The sequence below is a fragment of the Aegilops tauschii genome, chromosome 7, assembly GCF_002575655.3.
Source record: "Aegilops tauschii subsp. strangulata cultivar AL8/78 chromosome 7, Aet v6.0, whole genome shotgun sequence".
NCBI lineage: Eukaryota > Viridiplantae > Streptophyta > Magnoliopsida > Poales > Poaceae > Aegilops > Aegilops tauschii.
In genome coordinates, this window is record NC_053041.3 from 145,273,309 (window position 1) to 145,292,138 (window position 18,830).

Consider the following 18,830-nt stretch of genomic DNA (forward strand, 5'->3'; position numbering starts at 1 on the left):
CCGCTGAAGATGCCCATGGCTTTGCTAGGGTTTCGGGCTGGCTGGCTAGCTAGGGTTTTGTGGTCGCCGACGAGGGAGCAAAGCTGGCTAGATATGGACGGGGAGTGGATGAGGTCGGCCCCGCCGCACGCGTCCATTATAAAAGGACGGGCACGCGACCCTTCCACACACTGCCAGGCGGGCCCTCGATAGGTGGCTGCGTTAATTATGAGCGCTTAGGGTTGTTGGCCGATCGACATGTGGGGACGTGGCATACACCGAGGGGATGCGCGGCGCGTCCGCGCCGACGCATTTCAGTCCCAAATTTCGGCCGGAAATGGGTCCGCGCGGACGCCAAGCGGACAGATTTTGGGAATGGGTCGGCGCGTTGAGCCAGCGTTTTTGTCCGTGCTGACCCAAACGGACATGGTCGGACAAAATGGGTCGCCCGGTTGGAGTTGCTCTAAGGCCAACTGAGAGAACATGTGGTGCCCCCATGTTTGGTTTTGGTAATTGATGACATTCTCTATGGACTAATGGTTGCCTTGAGTTATATTCGCAGGATTTGTCCATAGGCTTTTCTTGAAGTCCATTTGTTGGTTTCAAGGAGTTTATGTGTTGACCAAGGTGCTTTTCAAGGAATTATCCAAAGTTTGGTCATAAATAAGAGATGATACAAGGTTGATCAAGACTAAGTCAAATAGTGAATCTAGTTGATCAACACACAAAGCGTACAAGATGTACCGAGAGGGATCAAGAGATCACATGGTATGATAAGCATTTTCCATCACTCTTTGTGTACTGACCCATGGTCTATATGAGAGTTCTATGTGGGGTTAGGTATGTTTCCATGGGCTTGCGTCAAGAGGAAGATCACATACAACCCATGGAGGATGACATCAAGTGGTGATCATCATCAAGATTGCGCTGTGCAAGTTCAAGTGGTGCATCACGAAGAGATCAAGTGCTTTAAGCTCGCCGTCCATTGTGGTGGAAATGGACTTATGAAGATGGGCCAAAGAGTGGCTCACCCATAGTAGAGTATGGTGGAGCAATCAACTAGTCTTCATCGAGCGAACGCAATCAAGAAAGGTGGTCCAACTTGAGGAAGTCAAGATCGTCATCATCTAGCTCAAGTGGACTATGTGCAAGGGAAAGGTTTGCCCTGGATAGGTTTTCTATTTTACCGGTCTCATGGTGGTAGTTGGGAGACCGGGTTATAGGATTGGTTGTCGTACTATCAAGGGGGGGCTCTCAAGTAAGTAGCTTGATCGTATCATTCGTAGAGAGCTCAAAAAATTGCATCTTTGCATCAGCTTTCTTGGTTCTTATTTGGTGTTTCTCTTTGTGAGTTTAGGAGCTTTTTGTCTTCATCGTGATAAGCTCAAGCTCATCGAAAACGGATTTCGTATGCATCATATTTGTGTTTTCGGTGTTGGAGATTTTGCCGGATATTACTTGGGAAGGTCATCTTCCTTATCCTAGTGGCATTTATTCTCCATTGCTTGTTCTTTTAATTTAGCCAATCGCTTTTGGATAGCTCTTGTCGTCCTCTATCCAACAAGTTTGAGTTTGCTCAATTCAGAGCTTGTATGCGAAAGTTATGGTTGTTTTGATCATACCTGTTTTCCATAGACCGGTTGTACCGCTTCTTACACCGGTTGTACCGGTTGACTGGTACTACCGGTGTTTGGGGCTGTTGTACCGCTCCAGACTTGGTCCGATGGTTGTACCGGCCCTGTACCGCTCTACCACCGGACTGGGTTCTGTTGTGGAGTGGTTCTTGGGCGATTGTGGGCCGGTTGTACCGGTTAGTTCTGGTTTAACCGATACTACCGGTGCCCCTGGTGGTTGTACCGCCTAGTGCTTTTCCTACACGTAGGTTTTTTCTCTGCTTTGACCGGTTGTAACGGTACTTACACCGGTTGTACCAGTCCTACAGTTTTCTGCACATAACGGGCAGATTCGTGGGGACCTATAGAAGGGGGTCTTCTTCCCCATTGGACCCTATCTCTTGAGCTCGTGTTCTTCCCCCATTGTTGACCTTCTTCGAGCTTGCTTTCTCTCAATCCCTCCAATAATTCTTGCTAGTTCTTAAGGGAAAAGAGAGAGGAGATATAGATTCACATTTTCACCAATCACTTTCTCCTCTATTTGAGGGAACCCCTTGGATCTAGATCTTGGAGTTATTTGTGTTCTCTTCTTCGTTCTTCCTCTCATTTTCCTCCATAGCATTAGTTGTTGTGGTGGGATTTGGGACAGAAAAACTTGGTCACTCTTTGTGCCATTGCCATTGCATTTGATGCATCGGTTTGAGTTCTCCACGGTGATACATGGAAGTGAAAGTTGAGAAGCTTATTACTCTTGAGTGTTTAAGCACCCTAGAGCTTATTCCTCTTGGGTGCTTTGGTGCCCTAGACGGTTGGTGCGTTCGGAGCTCATGATGCCTGCCATCCTCCGGCCGTCGGTGCATGGCCCCGTGCGCGCGCGCTTCGGCGACGCGGCAGGCGTCATGGCGTCCTTCCTCGTCTCCGGGCTCATGCACGAGGTGATATTCTACTACATCATGTGGCAGCCGCCCAGCGGCGACGTGACCGCGTTCTTCGTCCTGCACGGCGCGTGCACCGCGGCGGAGGGGTGGTGGGCGCGGCACGCCGGGTGGTGGCGGTGCCGCTCACGCTGGCGTTCGTGGGCGGGACGGGGATCTGGCTCTTCTTCCCGGCCATGGTCAGAGGCGGCCTGGACGAGCTCGTGCTGCAGGAGTGCCAGGGCTTGGTGGCGGCCATGGAGCAGGCCGGCTGTTGGCTCGCCGGCGGCGGCGCCGCCGGTCCCATTCTTTCCACCCGCTGACCAGCAGAAAACATGCGCTGTGACGAGGGATCGAAAGTGTGCCGTACGATCAGGATTCAAAGGGTGATAGGAGCATAGTACTACTTGTGATGTGGACTGTGGTAGACTTGGATCTTGGAATATCGTGATTGAACATTCATTGATCAATAATAATTAAAATATATTGATATTCAGATCTTGGATGGCTACTACAGTCTAGCGATATCCTTTTCTTAATTGAAACAAACTAGCAAAAGAGCTCGTGCATTGCAACAGGAGAAAAACACAACCCACACTCTTAACCGAACAACCATCACTCAAAACCACAATAGGTCCATCTCATTTATTTTAGCGACGCATCATATTTGTGTTGCCGCTTATCCTTCTTCTCACCCTCGTCGGCGGTGGCCTTCGTGTTCACACAAACCAAAACGTGTTAGAATGTGGTTAATCCTAAGACATCTCTCTCTCCCTCTCTCCTTCCTCTCCCTCTCTCTCTCGCTTTCTCTCACACTCGCGATGAGAAATCTGTTGTTTTCCCCTGCGACGTATTCAGAGGTATGCATGTATAGTTCTCGATATTTTCTTTTCCCTATATGATTATAGTGGGTGTTTATTTGCAATCTGGATCGCCGTCTGTATGAAAGAAAAATGGATCGTGCGTTATAGTTATAAGTTTGCTTCCAAAACAATATTTAAAAAATATTTAACAGGTAAAATTAACATCATATACAGATTTCACACATTTTTCTAATCAAATTTCATATATAACATATTAAAATCAGAGTTACGGTTTAAAAGATACGTATAATTTAGAAACCATTTGTTTGAATTAAATATCTTTCAAAATAATATTTATAAATAGTTAACAGGTTAAAATAATCTTATATTCATATTCTACATATTGTTCTAATCAAATTTCGTATATAACATGTTTAAATCGGAGTTACAGTTTAAAAGATATGGATGGTTTAGAAAAGCATTTGTTTAACTTAAATATGACTTAAATCTGAACTGCGGGTTGATTTCATGAAAACGCAGGGACTTTTTTACAAATTGGCGCGACAGACGGGCAGAAACCCTACATGCTTTATTATTAACTAGCACAAATGCCCGTGCGTTGCAACGGGAGAAAACCGATGGGCTGCTGATGACAAAAATGATGGACCTATTGAGAGTCGGGTTCTCCTATTGTTCTTCGGGACACGGTTCAGGATATGTGATATTTATTCTCGTCCTCCTAAGTCCTAACATAAATTTGATCATAGGCTCCTAGATCTTCAGAAATATTGTGCATCATATGAGCCGTGATATGATTTTAATCTCGGTGCAAAAATTCAGACTATGCATCCTACCTGATGCTGCTTCTCATCTTCAACATCATTTGAGCTAGGCAATTGAGCATTGTTACCATGGTTAGAAAATTATACAGACCGAAGAAATAGCAACACATGGTACAACAGATTGGACAAAAATCTATGTTTATACTTGCCACATGCCCGTGCATTGCAACGGGAAAATAATAATAATCAATATGATTAAGCAGAGTGGGTTGACAGAAATAGAACAACAATTGTATCATTCCAGAAGCCTTCCCTGTCGCATAAAGAGTTTGTCTAACAAAGCGAGATAAGCGATAGCTTAAGAGACTCATTTGTGAAGGAGCGAGCTAACAACATTCAGAGTGTTAGATCTTGGTGCTTCCCATGAATGGCGACACTCGTGACGTGGACACGCTCCTCAGTGGCGCAAACCTCTGATTTGCACATTACCATGTGATCTTTATTTTTCCAGTCGATATCTATACATCAGAATAAGAAGCAAATCCAAACCTATCATCAGAGCCTAAACCAAGGAGACTCTACACGTCAGTTTTTTCTAAAAGGCCGAGTAGCATCCTTGACTCTGCAACGGTGCAGCCAGTTTACACAATACATACATCGATAGAATTATAAGAATATTTCACTCGCTTCTTGAACCAAAAACAATGACCACTCAACTGAAATGTAGATCAAGACATGACGAGTAAGTGTTGAAACCTGCAGCTTATATGTTGGCCAATTGGAAGGCCCAACACAGAAGTAGGTGTCGGGAGAGCAAATTTGAACTTGGCCACATTAAGACTGATTTATCTCTTCTGCACAAGTTTAAACTCTTTTAGTTTCTCAGCATCCAAGCAGCCTACAAATCAAAACACACCTATATTAATTTTATACACAAGATTCAAAAGCAGTAGCCTTGCTTTAGGTAGAGCAAATAATTTATCCAGAGGGTAGCAAGAGGAATTGCAAAATGAATCATATGAGCAGTTTAAAAATGCATTGGAATCTGAATAGGGAGAAGCATCCGAACTAAATAGTACACTCATATTGCAGAACCAGAAACATTGGATGAAGACTGAACATGTGGTCACTCATAGATTCAAATTATCACTTTTTATCTGAAACGAACGATCTACAGTAACTAAGGAAATGGCTAATTAATTTGAACGATTCAGATTTATTCTACTCTCCGAGAAATGTCACAACCATTCCATGCAAGAAATCCAATGGCCGCCAATTCAGACCATCTCTTTCAGGGAATCACCTAGCCATCAAGAAGCATCCTCGATCCACAGAATTTGATAGTAGCGAACATGTGTAAGCTAGAAATGTGTAAGAAACTAACATCGGTGTAAATGAAATGTACTATTCACTGTAATGAGGAGCACCCTCTTTTACGTGAATACTTGGATAATCACTTGCCTATCTCAATCTTAGACCAATTTATTCCCTTTTACCTTCTATACATTTCAGCTATAATTATTAATTACTCCCTCCGTCCCATAATATAAGAATGTTTTCAAGCTAACATAGCTAGGTTGAAAAACATTCGTATTTGATGGGACAGAGGGAGTAGTATTTTGAAGCATGTATCATAAAAGGGCAAGCACACTACCTTCAGTTAGTTCAAAACCTTGTCAAGTTTTGATTTTGATGGTGAGTTAGTAGTTGCGAATAGTTGATGCCAAGCAATTACAATCTGTGCATCAAGCAAGTCTGCAAAACATAATATGACAAAAGAAAAGGAGCACACAAAGATTATTCCAACAATCTTATCCAACTTATAAACAAAGACATTGATTCTCCTTTCCATAACATAATCAGATAAAAGGAATGGGGCCCAGAAATATTAACTATTAACTTTATCCGAGATAGGAAAATCTTAAAAAAAAGATAGTTTTTTGGGGTCGAATCAATACCTTGCTTGAGGATCTCATATTTCTTGTGAGTGATGGTTTTGGCTTTGCTCGCAACACCAATTGTTGCATCCTGCAAACCCAGGTTTTTCGATCTGCACTTCCATATGTTGGCCCATCGCTCTTCCATCTGGTATGTTAACTCATGATCCACAATCTCCTTCTGAAACTGCATGAGTAACCCTACATAAAAAAGGCAAGTTTAATTGTCTCCTCCTGTTAGCATGGAAAGCTCCAAGAACTTAAAACACCTAGCCAATTTGCCTTTGAGCCCCATGTTGCCTTCATGTTAATTAAAGGATGTTAACTTGTGGCTAATTTGTGAAAGCAAAAGAAAAGACCACTCGGGCTCCTTGTTCTCCCATTAACTTCAGGTGGCTAACAACCACCAATATGTGGCTACTCTTTCTGAATTAGTACAGATCAAACTAAAAACATGTAGAGCAATGGTGTTATCGCTTCTGAACATGACATAACAGTACAACTACACCACCATGTACGAATTCAGTATTATAAGTTTATAACAGTACAAACTAACTGTGCTCTTTGCCAATTCTCCTAAAATGCATCACACGTACTTGGTTATCTTCTTCACAGCTTTAAACTTTTACAAGAATTCAGCAGTGGTTATTCCATTAGTAAAGCACACAATGAAGTAAAGTGTTTTGAGACAACGGTGCATGTATGGCAGATCTCTCTGCATGGAGGCGGTTTTACCTGCTCCTAAAGAAATTGATTCTCAATAAAGATGCCCAGCTGAGGATCTTTTCACCTTGTTGCTACCTGTTAAATTTGGGATGACGTCTTAGATATGGTGTGACATTTGCATGTACTGGTTCGGATAAATAATTTGGAATTCAGTGGGACGAATGCACACACAAATACCTTTAAAGTAATTTTCTTGTAAACAGGCATGAAGGAGAAACTTATAGTGGGCAGGTTGGGCAGCTTCTCATTCACCATCTTTTCAAGAGCTAAAGCCAACTCCATTGGTAAGACCACAAGAGGCGCACAAGATAGAACACATATGATGATTTCACAAGCTACAGTGCTCCAAAAATTGAAAGCAGCAAATCAGATTTAACAACTTGCTACTTTCTTTCTGATTTGTTCCGTGTCCTCCTTGTATAATTGACTGATGACATGTTGAATTCAAAAGGTCATTGGAGAGCATCTACGTAACTGACCAACAACTAAATACTGAGATCTGCGTACGAAGCTACATAACTTTACATACTCCTACTAACTTTATTACCCTGTGATCAAGTGTTACTTTCGCTGGTTGATTAACCTGGCACAAATGGCACCCCTTTTTCGAACAACTGAATATGCAATAAACAGACAGTGCAAACACATCAATAAAAACACACACAAGCATAAATAAACTTACTACAGAGCATCACCTTTTCAGAGCGGTCGACTCAGTTAATGGAGCCAGAATGAATTGGAGCCTATCCTCCCTCCATGTTTGTTCCGATTGACACACAAGAATACACCAAGCATTACCCGTCCGTTTAAAGCTAGCACACATGGGACAATCGTATTAATCTCTCATACAATCACGGCAGTCTGCATATGATAGAAACAACAAACGCAATCAGCACCAGTAGCAATAATCAAGAACAATAGCTAAAAATATATCTCTTCAGTAGGAGCACCAAAAGGATGACAGAACATCACATATAACTCATACAAATCAGATCACCCTATACAAAATTCCCCAAGCAGAGCAAAGAATAAAGTATGGCATACACAGCAACATGATATGATACAAATCCCCAACTGAACCCCTCCATCTCTCTGTATAAAATTCCCCAGTTGAACTCCTCAAACTCTCACATCTCTGTCCCCCAATTATTTTGAACCAATAATCAGTTCCCCCTTCTTTTCAAGATGAGTAGCATTCGCAAAACCAAGATGGAATAGCACCACGGGGTCAGGTTTAGGGGAAGGCTTGGTCGGTGTTTAGGGAGAGGAAGGCGAGGATGAGGATCCCGACCAAGAAGGAAGGAGGGACGAACCTGGGGCCGCCGGAGACGCGCCGGCGAAGGCCTGCCCGAAACCCTAGCCGCGGGGGGGGGGGGGGGGGGGGGGGGGGGGGGGGGGTGGGGTTGCGAGCGGGCGGCAGAGGCCGGGAGCGAAGAATATGGAGATAGGGGAGGGTTACGTGGACCATGGGGAACTCGATGGCGTGCTGCGCGGCGGTGGAGCTCGCCGGAAGCGGCCGGCGTGGGTGGTGGCGGCGGCGAGGGCTTCGTGGGCGAGAGAGGGAGGAGGCGAGCTCGTGCTAATTGTGTGGTCGTGTTTTTTTTTCTTTACATTACAAATATGCTCGGACTGCGGGTTGAATACTCCGAACGACAGGGGCTTTATGCAAAGACGAATCGTTTTCCAGATATTCACTTAACAAGGGACCGCGGGTTTAATTACCAGAAAACAGATGGAAAGTTTTGCAAAATTGCTAACGACGTACGACCAGAAGCGTTAAGCGCTTTATTAGTAGGTAAAGATATAAATAAGGTAGAGATTAATGATGGCGACGTAGTTGCTGACCGGTAAGTTGTTTTTCTTCTTCTTCCCCGGCTGACTCGTATACCGTACCACTCTGCTGACATGGAACGGCACTTGGTCGTGACCGGTGAAATACGTTTTCTAGCAGCGCCAGAGATTTTCCACGAAGACCGAGGACGGCATGCGTTCGAGAGTTTCTTTTTCAAAGAACACTAATATCCAGTGCCCGTCGGATACGAGGATGGTTGGAACGAGCAATTCGTTCGATCAGAAAGCAACGGTCCAGTGAAAGATTTCGTTCACTAGAACAAATAGCCCAGCGTGATTTGTTTTTCTTTGGTACGAGAAAACTCAAACCGTGATAGCTATATCTCGCTTACAGCGTGATGGTAGGAACTCTCGCCCGAAGCATCTGCAGTAATGGGCTGGCCCATTAGGTCATATTTACCAGAACGAAGCGCGCAGTGATCGATCACCGGATCTCTTGGTTGCAGCATGGCACTGGTAGTCACCGTCGGCTTCGTGGTAAGTTGAAGGAAAATAGCCGGGTTTCCATTTGTTTCCAGCATATTTTCTTATTCTTGTCTTTTCCTGCTTTTCACCAGTTTTCCTTCATTTCTTTCTATGATTTTACTAGGTTTTTATTTCTCTTTTTTTACGTTGTCTTTCTTTATTTCACTATGTTTATTTCTTGTTTTCCACTGGCTATTTTTCTTACATTTTTCTTCTGTTTTGTTTGTTTATTTTCTCGTTTTTCATTGGTTTTCTTTTTGTTTTTCTCGGGTTTTCACCGTTTTTATACAAAACAAGATGTGTCCTCCCACGCACCTTGGCTGGCCCATCTCGCGCTCTGCTTGACGCTAGGGTTCCCTAGGTCTCGCTATAAGCCAGACATAGAGGCGCGAAACTCAAACCCCTGCACGAATCCAGTGCACACACAGGGTATTTTGTTCGCCTCCTGGCTCAGTCAGAATTCCCTTGTGGACACGTGTATAAAAAGGAGCATCAATAAAAAGTGGATAATTTGTGATACAAAAAAGCAATATAGAAAAAATACATTTGTCGTGGTGTATAATTTTTTTGGCATGGTACAATACATAAAAATACATTCGCCCTCCTTATAAAAATAAGATGTTTTTTGACACTTTTGACAGGGTCAAAAAATGTCTTAGAGGAGTACGTCAGCCATGCTATTGCGTGATAAAACATGGTATATGGTGGCATGGCAAAGTTGAACATCGAATTTCTATGTTATTCTCTAGTCAATAAACTACCACATTTAAAAAAAATTAAGATACCTAAGCCCTAAAAGATGTCATGATTCATTCTTCTACTACAAAGGTAAACTAGGGCATGACCACAATCACTATATCAATAAAAAGATAGATATAAGGCAATAAAATTTGCCATGATCTAAAGAATAAAATTGTCATACGGCCTGAACTGAAATTGTCATAGTCTAATTATAAAAATTGTCAAGGTCTAAATAATAAAATAGCCATGGTAGCTACAATAACATCACCATTGTCTAAATAATAAAAATTTGCCATGATATAATTAATAAAAATTGCCATCGTGTAAAGAATAAAATTGCCATGCTGCCACCAATGACACTAACATGGTCTAATTGATAAAAATGCCATGCTACATACAACAAAACTACTATGGTCTAATTGAGAAAATTCTTTCTCTAAAATAACATGGTAACTTTTTTGGAATTTGTAATGGCCACATGGGAAAAGTTAGGCATTGTGTTATTTGAAAAGTATGGTTAATTTGGGATACTGTTCTTTCAAAAGAGGGGAAATTTATGGATTTTCCATGAATATATAATTCTTGCCATGTGACAAGTTGAAAAAATTAATAGAAATGACATGTAAACATTATGAAGATTAATAAAATGCCATGTTTGAAAACGGAAAAATGTTATGACTTTGCCATGTGAGAAATAGAAAAATTACATTCTCTCTTAAATGCAAAAAAATGCCATGACAAAAAACTATACAAAAAGTGAAAAGGCAGATTTGCCATGGCAGAATATAGGTGTCAATAAATTTGCCATGATATTTTTCAAATTTTCGCATGTTATGTTCCATAAAAATGCATTGGAATAATACAAGATAACTGCCATGGGTATGTAAAAATAGTAATGTGTCATAGTATATTAAGAACACAAAAATGACATCGTATTTAGAAAACAATTGCCATGATATAGTCTTATGAAAAACAATTTTTGGAATGTTGATTTGCCATGTTCATCGAAAAATGCCATGATAACTTCAGAAGATCCCATGAAATTAGCCATGGCAAATTAGCCATGACAACTATAAACAGTCATTTATGTTTATAAGAACATCTCATGTCATCGCCAGAATTATGAAAAAAAATTCTTCTTGGCCATGACCTAGAGCAAACAATTCTTAAGTTGCCATGTGTATCAACTGAAAAAAGCCATGTTGAGTGCTGAAATACAAAATTCCACTAGTTGTAGCTCAGATATAAGCCTGATGTACTCAAATCCACTAAGAAAAAATGGAATAAAAATAACTCTAAAAAAAGCTTCAAAAAAAGCATACTTAAAAATGTGTGTCGACGACCGCGACACATAACTACAACGATGACGCGGAACCCGGCCTCCTCCCTGTGCCCCTCGTCGAGCCAGACCACCTCCTGGCACCCTTGTCGAGCCCCGCCTTCTCCCGTGTCGTAGTCGAGCTCGGTATCCTCCCGTGGCGGCCACCTGCACGCTCCTCGGAAGTAGCTGGTGGGGACGACCGTATCAGTACCTGCGGACGCCGATGGAGACAAAGATGGGCGTCGTTGTGGCCTCTTCCTCGGCACCGTTTTACGGTGGCCTAGGGATGGCGATGCCTGTGGCGGTAGTGCGCGTGGGGGAATACACCGACGAGAGGTCGGTGAGGGTGAGGCAACAAAATGCGCAGACCCTGCCACCACCACTGCCTTGAGCCCAGCACACCTCCGCCCGGGGTGCACGCGTGGAGAAACGCTAGAATCCACGGCTACCGCCACAGCACCTCGCCCCGAGAGACTTGTCAACGGGAAGGATAGCTCTGGGTGAGGGCGAGGCACTGAGAGAGTGGGGCGGGGGGATAGTGAGTTAGCAAGAGTTAGGTGAGGCCGTTCGCTGGATTGGGCGTCTGCGCGAATGCCATGATGTTGATGTGGCAACAACATTGCACCAAGATCCGTGATAGGAGATGGAACGGCGGGAAAAAGGTTTCGTTGGGAAGGATGAAAATGCGAACGTTCGCACACTAGTAGGATTTCCCAAAAAAAATTCTCTTTCTCTTTCTTTTTTTTGAAAAACACCCGTCCATATATTAATTAATTAAAACGTCATTACAATCGTTCATAACAACAGGCGCCACACAAGGCGGAAAATTATTAAAAAGAAAACCATCACATCTATTATCGAAACTAAATTTAGCAATCCCATGCACTACTGAATTAGCCTTTCTATTTATTTCTGGGAAAATCTCTTTCTCTTACTCCCGAAAAAGAACAGAACGTTGAGACGGAAGCGCTGGCCATCAAGAGGAGCACGGCCTGAGGCCGGGAGGCAAATGATCACGTACGGCAACGACGAAACAGCAGCCTCTCGGACAACAAGGCACTGCGTAGGACGCTCTTATATTTTCTGTAAAGTATTAGAGCATTTCCAACGGCAATCCGCAAAAAACCTCTCGCATCCGTCCACGGATAGGGGACCAGTCAACGTACACGGATGCGGGAGGCCGTCATCCAACTGTAATCGCATACATTCGGGTTTTTTTTCTAAGTCCGCACGATCAAATAGCTACATGCAAAGGGCACAGATGTTCAAATAGCCGCATGCAGCACTAGTTCAAACTTAAAAAAATTAAAATATTACATCCTAACATTGTTGTCCCCTTCAGGATGAAGTAGTCATCATAAGACCGGACGTCGTGGTACAAACTATCGAAGACAGTCTTGCGAATCCGAAAACACCGGCAAAAAATGGTCAGCGAATAGTGCATCGGGGGCAAAGTAGTCGGCCCTCAGTGTCAAATGCCCACGCGCCCTGTTGCAGTTGAGCACTCGATGACCCTTGATCAAGCCCTTGAAATTGAGAACATACTCCTCCGCACACTCCGTGTCTTCAAGGACCGCCTGCATCATCGCCGTCTCATCGAAGTACTCCTCCTCGTCCGATGAGCCGTCGGATGACTCAACATACTGCTCGTATATGTACTCCAAATCAGAATCCATTGCTACAAAAAAAAGGGACAAGTGTTTTCAGCTCCGGCGATTCATCGAACAGTTGTCGGGCACAACGGAGGACGGTACCTGACGGGGCGTTCAGAGGACAGGGGGTTGAACGGAGACGGAGGAGAAGCGACGGGGAGCTCTGCTGGATCGTGGGAGGTGACGGAGACCCAGATTTCCGGCAGAAGTGTGGCGTGGTGGCCGGGATGGTGGAGAAAGAAGGAATGAGAGAAAATGGGGACGATGGAGTCGCGGGGCCGGGGAAGGGTTCTGGGTGGGCCTGGGGTGTCGGATTTGTACGTTTCGCGTGTCTAGACTCTCACACACGTTTGCCTCTATTTTGCGGAAGAAATCGCGGGTGATGGGCCGATACAGGACCGTGTTGGATGACTTAGCAGTTTGAACAGTATGATCCAAACGATTGCCGGAGATTTAAGGGTCGACCTTGGAGATGCGCTTAATGCTACCGGAGAAGCGTCTCGATTCCGACCCGACTCCGACCCCGACACGGTGCGGGGGCCCGGAATCGTCCCCCGACACGGTGCCGCGCGCCATCGTTAAATATACAACCCGGACAGGCAAACAAGGAAACAATTGGACACGGTGATCAACCCCTCGGCGCCTGCAGCTTCGATCTCCTGCGAGCAGCACGTATACGTGGGTGGATTCGAGGCTCGTATAACCAACCAGGGGCCGATCGATGAGCTTCGAGGACCTTGAGGCGGGCGTCCTGCCGCCGGCGCCGCTGCCGCTGCCGCAGGTGGTGGCGCACGGCGTGTTCCAGATCAACACCAAGGTGGCGGCGCTGCGGCACCTCGGCGACGCGCTCGGCACGCCCAAGGACACGCCCGCCCTCCGCGTCCGCCTCCGCTCGACGCGCGCCGAGGCCGCGCGGCTCGCCAGAATCACGTCACAGAACCTCAAGCAAGCCGCCGCCGACGCCGGCGACAGAGGCGCCGAGGGGTCGACATCCCCCTGCTCGAAGCTGGCCATGGATCTCGAGGCCGCCCTGAGCGAGCTCCAGAAAGTCCAGCAGCGTATCGTAGCGGCAGAGCGACAGGTCAACTCCTGTGCTGCTGCTGCTGCCGCCGCTGCTGGTAGCACATTTGCCGGTCATGAGCAGTGCACCGGGCAAACGCAGCAGCAGCAGCTTCTGTCACATGGAACGGAAGTCGAAGAGCTCGAAGCCGTCGTGGACGAGAGGGAGCGGGGGATACGGGAGACGGAGCAGGTGATCACCGAGATCAACGAGATCTTCAGGGACCTCTATGCACTGGTCGACGAGCAGGCCTGCAGCGTCGACCACGTCGTGTGCGACATCGACAGCGCCGCCGCGACGACGAGCCAGGCCGAAGAAGAGGTCTCTGCATTAGCAGTGGAGACCGATCGGGTGTCGAGCTCGAGCCCGAGCTCGTCGACCAAATACTTGCTGATGTTTGTTGTTGGCATCTTCTTGTTCATCTTCCTGTTGGTGCTTGTAGGGTAGTGCGGGTCGCTGAGCGTTTCATCCATGGAGTCCATATTCAGTCGGAGGCCTGAGTTTTCATCCTGGTTGTGCTGACAGAGTTATAGGTGATTTTCTGATTCCAGCTGTCCATTCGGAAGTTGAAGCACGCCTTCGCGTAAAAGTAATGTATGAGTCATACAGTATGACTCTTGTTTGGGGGAAAAGTAGTGTCTGATTCTGGCACTTTTAGACTTGTTTTAATAATTCGATACAGCAAAATTGTTGGAGTGATTCACGAAAGTTTTACTTCCTCGAATCTACAGAACATTTTTCACCATTGGATCCAAAAAAGGGATCAGGTTCCGTTTCGGAAAAAAAAAAGATCAGGTGATAAGAAAAACTCTGTTTGAATATACTATTACGGTTAAACGAAAGAAGGGGCATCACATGTGTCATTAAACTATGAGAGATAAGAAATGAACTAGCATTTGTTTGTCCACCAATCTATGTTGGGCCTCATAACTTGGAAGAAAACAGATACTTATGTCACATCTAGATGTGCTTTAGCAAAACTGGAAAAAAAAGTGTGAGGTCTTGGCAGAACAAACTAGCCATGCTGTGCTCGGCACCTCACTGATTGTGGTGTGTAACAGTCTTTTAAATTTTGTGTAAGATTTTTGTGTTTGACCTAATTTTATTTGGCCATTTTGGTTGGGTTTTTTTGGGGGGGTATTGTTGGGTTAGGTGAACCCCTCTCTCCAGGAAATCCCCAATAATCCCGCTCACATAAATCCATATGTACATATAAAGCTCTAGCAGCTACAGCACAGCAACACACCATATCATCTGAGCTTCTCTGAAAGGAACAATGACTGCCATACTCAATAACTGATCTCCATATGTACACCATATCGACTTGATATTATGTCAAGTCGATGGCTATGAATTGAGCCAATATCAAATTTAACACCATATTTATTTGAAATGTGCATCTCCATGGCATCATATCAAGTATTATCATGTATGTATGCTACATTATCAGCTTTGAGACTCACTATGAAGATATCTAAAATTATAGCAGCATCAATAATTGCAATACCAAGAATACTATCCACACCCAAACATCTAGAAGAAGAAAAATCTATCAGACATGCAATCTTTTCTTCACCTCATGATATAAGCAAGTCGCATCATTGGTGACACATTCCTCCTTGTAGAGGAGCGATGTTTACAGCATACAGTCAAACAAATAGCATGCAAAGATAACAGAGACACGCGCATTTCGACAAAGCATGGGAAGTAACAACTCTTTTAACTATCCAGAGAAAAGAAAAGCATAAAAACCACATCCACTTGAATGACACCTATGCTTAGCAATGATTCAAGGCAGGGCAGTCCAAAACGCAACAAAATAAAATATCTGCCAAATGAAGATGTCACAAAACTGTAAACATCAGCAAGGTGTAAAATAAAACTTGCAGGTCCATAATATCAATTCCAGATGCATTGATGTTCAGTCTATCTAAGTAAATCCCCAATGAGCATATGCATGAGGTAGTGCACAATATACGTTTCAGAATGCAAGGATTTTCTTGTCCACACAGTGGACACTGGTGAGTTACCTCAACAACTGCACTCTTGGATATGACATCAATGGCAAGGAAAATACCACTATACAATAGAAGGCAAAGGAATTTGTAGGTCGGAATAAAAGTGGGCATACATTCTAAACAAAGAGGAAATATCCTTAATGCAGAAAGTTCTAAGTCTAAGTTGCTATGGGAGAATACACAAGGTCAAGGAGAATTGTAAGTAGTTTTGGTTAAAAAGAAATTGGAACTACTGATTGCTACAATGCTAAAGAGGAGTGAACAGAAAACATGGAAAGATTCCAATTTAGATTAAACGGATATACTGCAACAAAATAACTAGTGTGCGACCAGCAAGACTAGTTAGTTCATACGCGACTCTGCATATATATAACAAAAGAGCTAACATTGCATCACCACAACAAACAAAATGTTACAGTTGCATTCAAGATCAACAGCAACCGACAAAATGCAGAGCACCAGGGACCAGTTTTCCTGAACAACTGCACTCTTGGTGAGTTACCTCTACAACTGCACTCTTGGCTGCAGGCAAAATCCCACTATACAATAGAAGGCAATGAAATTTAGTATAAGATGTTCTAACTTTTTAGTGAATCGGATATATATAGACACGTTTTAGTGTGTTTATTCACTCATTTCAATCCATATGTAGTTCATATTAATATCGAAAACATGTTCTATTTGTGAACAGAGGGAGTACAATGCTAATGAGGAGTGAACAAAAAACATGAGTAGATTCCAATTTAGATTAAACAGATATACTACAACAAAAAGCAAGCGTGCGGCCAACAAGGCTAGTTCATCAGCGACACCGCAGAATGTTACAGTTGCATCCAAGACCAATAGCGACCGACAATGCGGAGCACCAGGTACCAGTTTCCCTGAACAACTCCAGTCAATTATTCATCATCCCGAAACAGAAACAAGAAAAGGCCTCACCCCGGCGCGGTCGGCAATCGGAAGGGTGGGCACTCAGCCGGCCATGGGGTGGTTGGCGACGTACTCGATGGCGAGCGGCAGCGAGTTGATCTTGTCAGCCTCCAAGTCGGGGATCTCGAGCTTGAACTCCTCCTCGATCGCCATCACCACCTCCACCGTGTCCAGGCTGTCCAGCCCCAGATCCTTCTCGAAGTGAGCCTCGGGGGTCACCTGCCACCGCACCACCGGGGACCGCGCTTAGGGTTAGGGTTTCGATGGCGCCGGCGCGGCGCGATGCGATGCGGATTTGAGGGCGGATCGGGGGAGCGGGGTTACCTTGGAGGGGTCGACCTTGGGGTGGCACTTGAGGACGTCGAGGACGCGGCCGACGACCTCGTCGCGGGTGAGGTGGGCGTCGTGGGAGGACATTGGCCGCGCGAGCCACGGCGCGAGGGCGAGGGGCCGGCCGGCCGCGGCGGCGGCGGCTAGAGGGGCCGCCGTGGCGGGCGAGAGCCGGATGTGGCGGAGGATCGCCGGACGTAGCGCGGCCGCCGCCATCTCTCCTGTCACGCCTTTCTGTTCGCTCGGGATTTTGACCTCACCGTTCGTCGGCCTCTCTGCTATGAGAGCGTCTCCAAGGATCCCCTCACTGATTTTTGACCTCACCACACCTACAACTCCACCTATACTTCTTCTCAAAAAAAAAAAAAAAAAAAAAAACTACACCTATACTTGTACCAGTGTTCTAATTTCTGGGCCCACATGTCATCCAAATGAACGAATCTATTCCCCGCATCGGCCGCCGCTCCCACCAGCTGACCAGCCCACCTGAGCCCGGGCATCCTTTATAGAGTAACACCATATGCTCTCTACTCTATCTCGGTTTACAAATCTTGCACGTGTATCTAGATCGTTAATTTGACCAACTTAATAAAAGGCATACATTACAAAAAATATATCATTAAAAACTTTAGATATTATATTTTTTAATGATATAATTTTTATGTTAAAAAATTTATTTTATATAAGTTAAATTGACGACCTAGATACACGTGCAAGCCTTGTGAATTGAGATGGAGGTAGTAGTTTTTAAAAAGCCTATATTTAGTTGAGCTCTTCATTTAAAATTGAGTTATCCGATTTTAATCGGGTCAACAATTTCTCAAAGCTTATTTATTTATTTTGTTATACTATACACTATGTTTCCTAATTTGTAAGGCTTATTGAGGTCTTTAGTTTATAATTGTGTCAACTGATTTTAACCGGGTCAACAAATGTCTTAAGGAGCTTTTCCTTTCAATTCTTTTAATTCTCAATGTTCCTTAATTTTGAAAAAAAAAACATTTAGTTGAGGTATTCAATTTTAATTTGGTTTACGTTTTTGATCATGGCAACGATTTTTCAAATCAATCAACAATAACCGGCCTATAAAAATATATCAATGTCGCACACCCTAAAAAAAGAAGCGTCACCATGTGATACTGTAGCATCAATATAGTGCATGCTGCCATCGACGCAGAAATTTCTTCACATAAATATACGGTGGCTAGCGGATAACACAGATATAACCACACCATGAAAGGACCATCAAATCACTACAGTATATAATAAAAATAAAACACGGTTTATTGTCTGCCCCACCCGCCAAACTAAATAGTCCATCAGTTTCAAAATATAAGGGGTATTAATTTTTTGAAAAGTCAAAATTCTTTAACTTTGACCAAGTTCACAGCAAGAAATATCGAATTCTTTAACTTTGACCAAGTTCACAGCAAAAAATATCCATGATATTAAACAAAGAAGTATGGAAACTCATTTCATGATGAATCTAATCATACAGATTTGATATTATAAATTTTGATATATTTCTCCATAAATTTTGATATATTTTAAAACAGAGTGAGTGATTTTTTTGAGAAACCCAACAACACCAACGGCGCAACAAAGCGCGTCCAACCCTTCTGGTAAAAAAAACAAAGACCAAGCCTGAACCCGTATGAACGGAACTAAAATCACTTGTCGAAACTGAAAGACCGAATTAAATTCAATT

The 18,830-nt window shown here is 44.1% G+C and overlaps 1 protein-coding gene and 1 long non-coding RNA gene across 6 annotated transcripts; both read right to left on the reverse strand.

The window, feature by feature from the left end:
* Positions 1-4,272: 4,272 nt before the first annotated feature.
* On the reverse strand, positions 4,273-7,618 carry LOC109733724 (uncharacterized). 5 transcript variants are annotated; one of them, XR_012189942.1, is made up of 8 exons: positions 7,450-7,592; positions 7,302-7,368; positions 6,932-7,181; positions 6,764-6,829; positions 6,050-6,229; positions 5,746-5,846; positions 4,848-4,989; positions 4,273-4,609 (listed from the first exon to the last, which is right to left on the reverse strand). It is a non-coding gene; the product is annotated as an uncharacterized lncRNA (long non-coding RNA). The 5 variants fall into 5 exon arrangements; XR_012189941.1 differs by having other exon boundaries at positions 4,809-4,989; XR_006666932.2 differs by having other exon boundaries at positions 4,569-4,989.
* Positions 7,619-16,577: 8,959 nt separating this feature from the next.
* LOC109733723 (acyl carrier protein 1, mitochondrial) lies at positions 16,578-17,439 on the reverse strand. Its single transcript, XM_020292940.4, has 2 exons — positions 17,117-17,439; positions 16,578-17,011 (listed from the first exon to the last, which is right to left on the reverse strand). The coding sequence occupies exons 1-2, from the start codon at positions 17,336-17,338 to the stop codon at positions 16,835-16,837; spliced, it is 399 nt and encodes a 132-aa protein (XP_020148529.1). The 5' UTR covers positions 17,339-17,439; the 3' UTR covers positions 16,578-16,834.
* Positions 17,440-18,830: the final 1,391 nt, after the last annotated feature.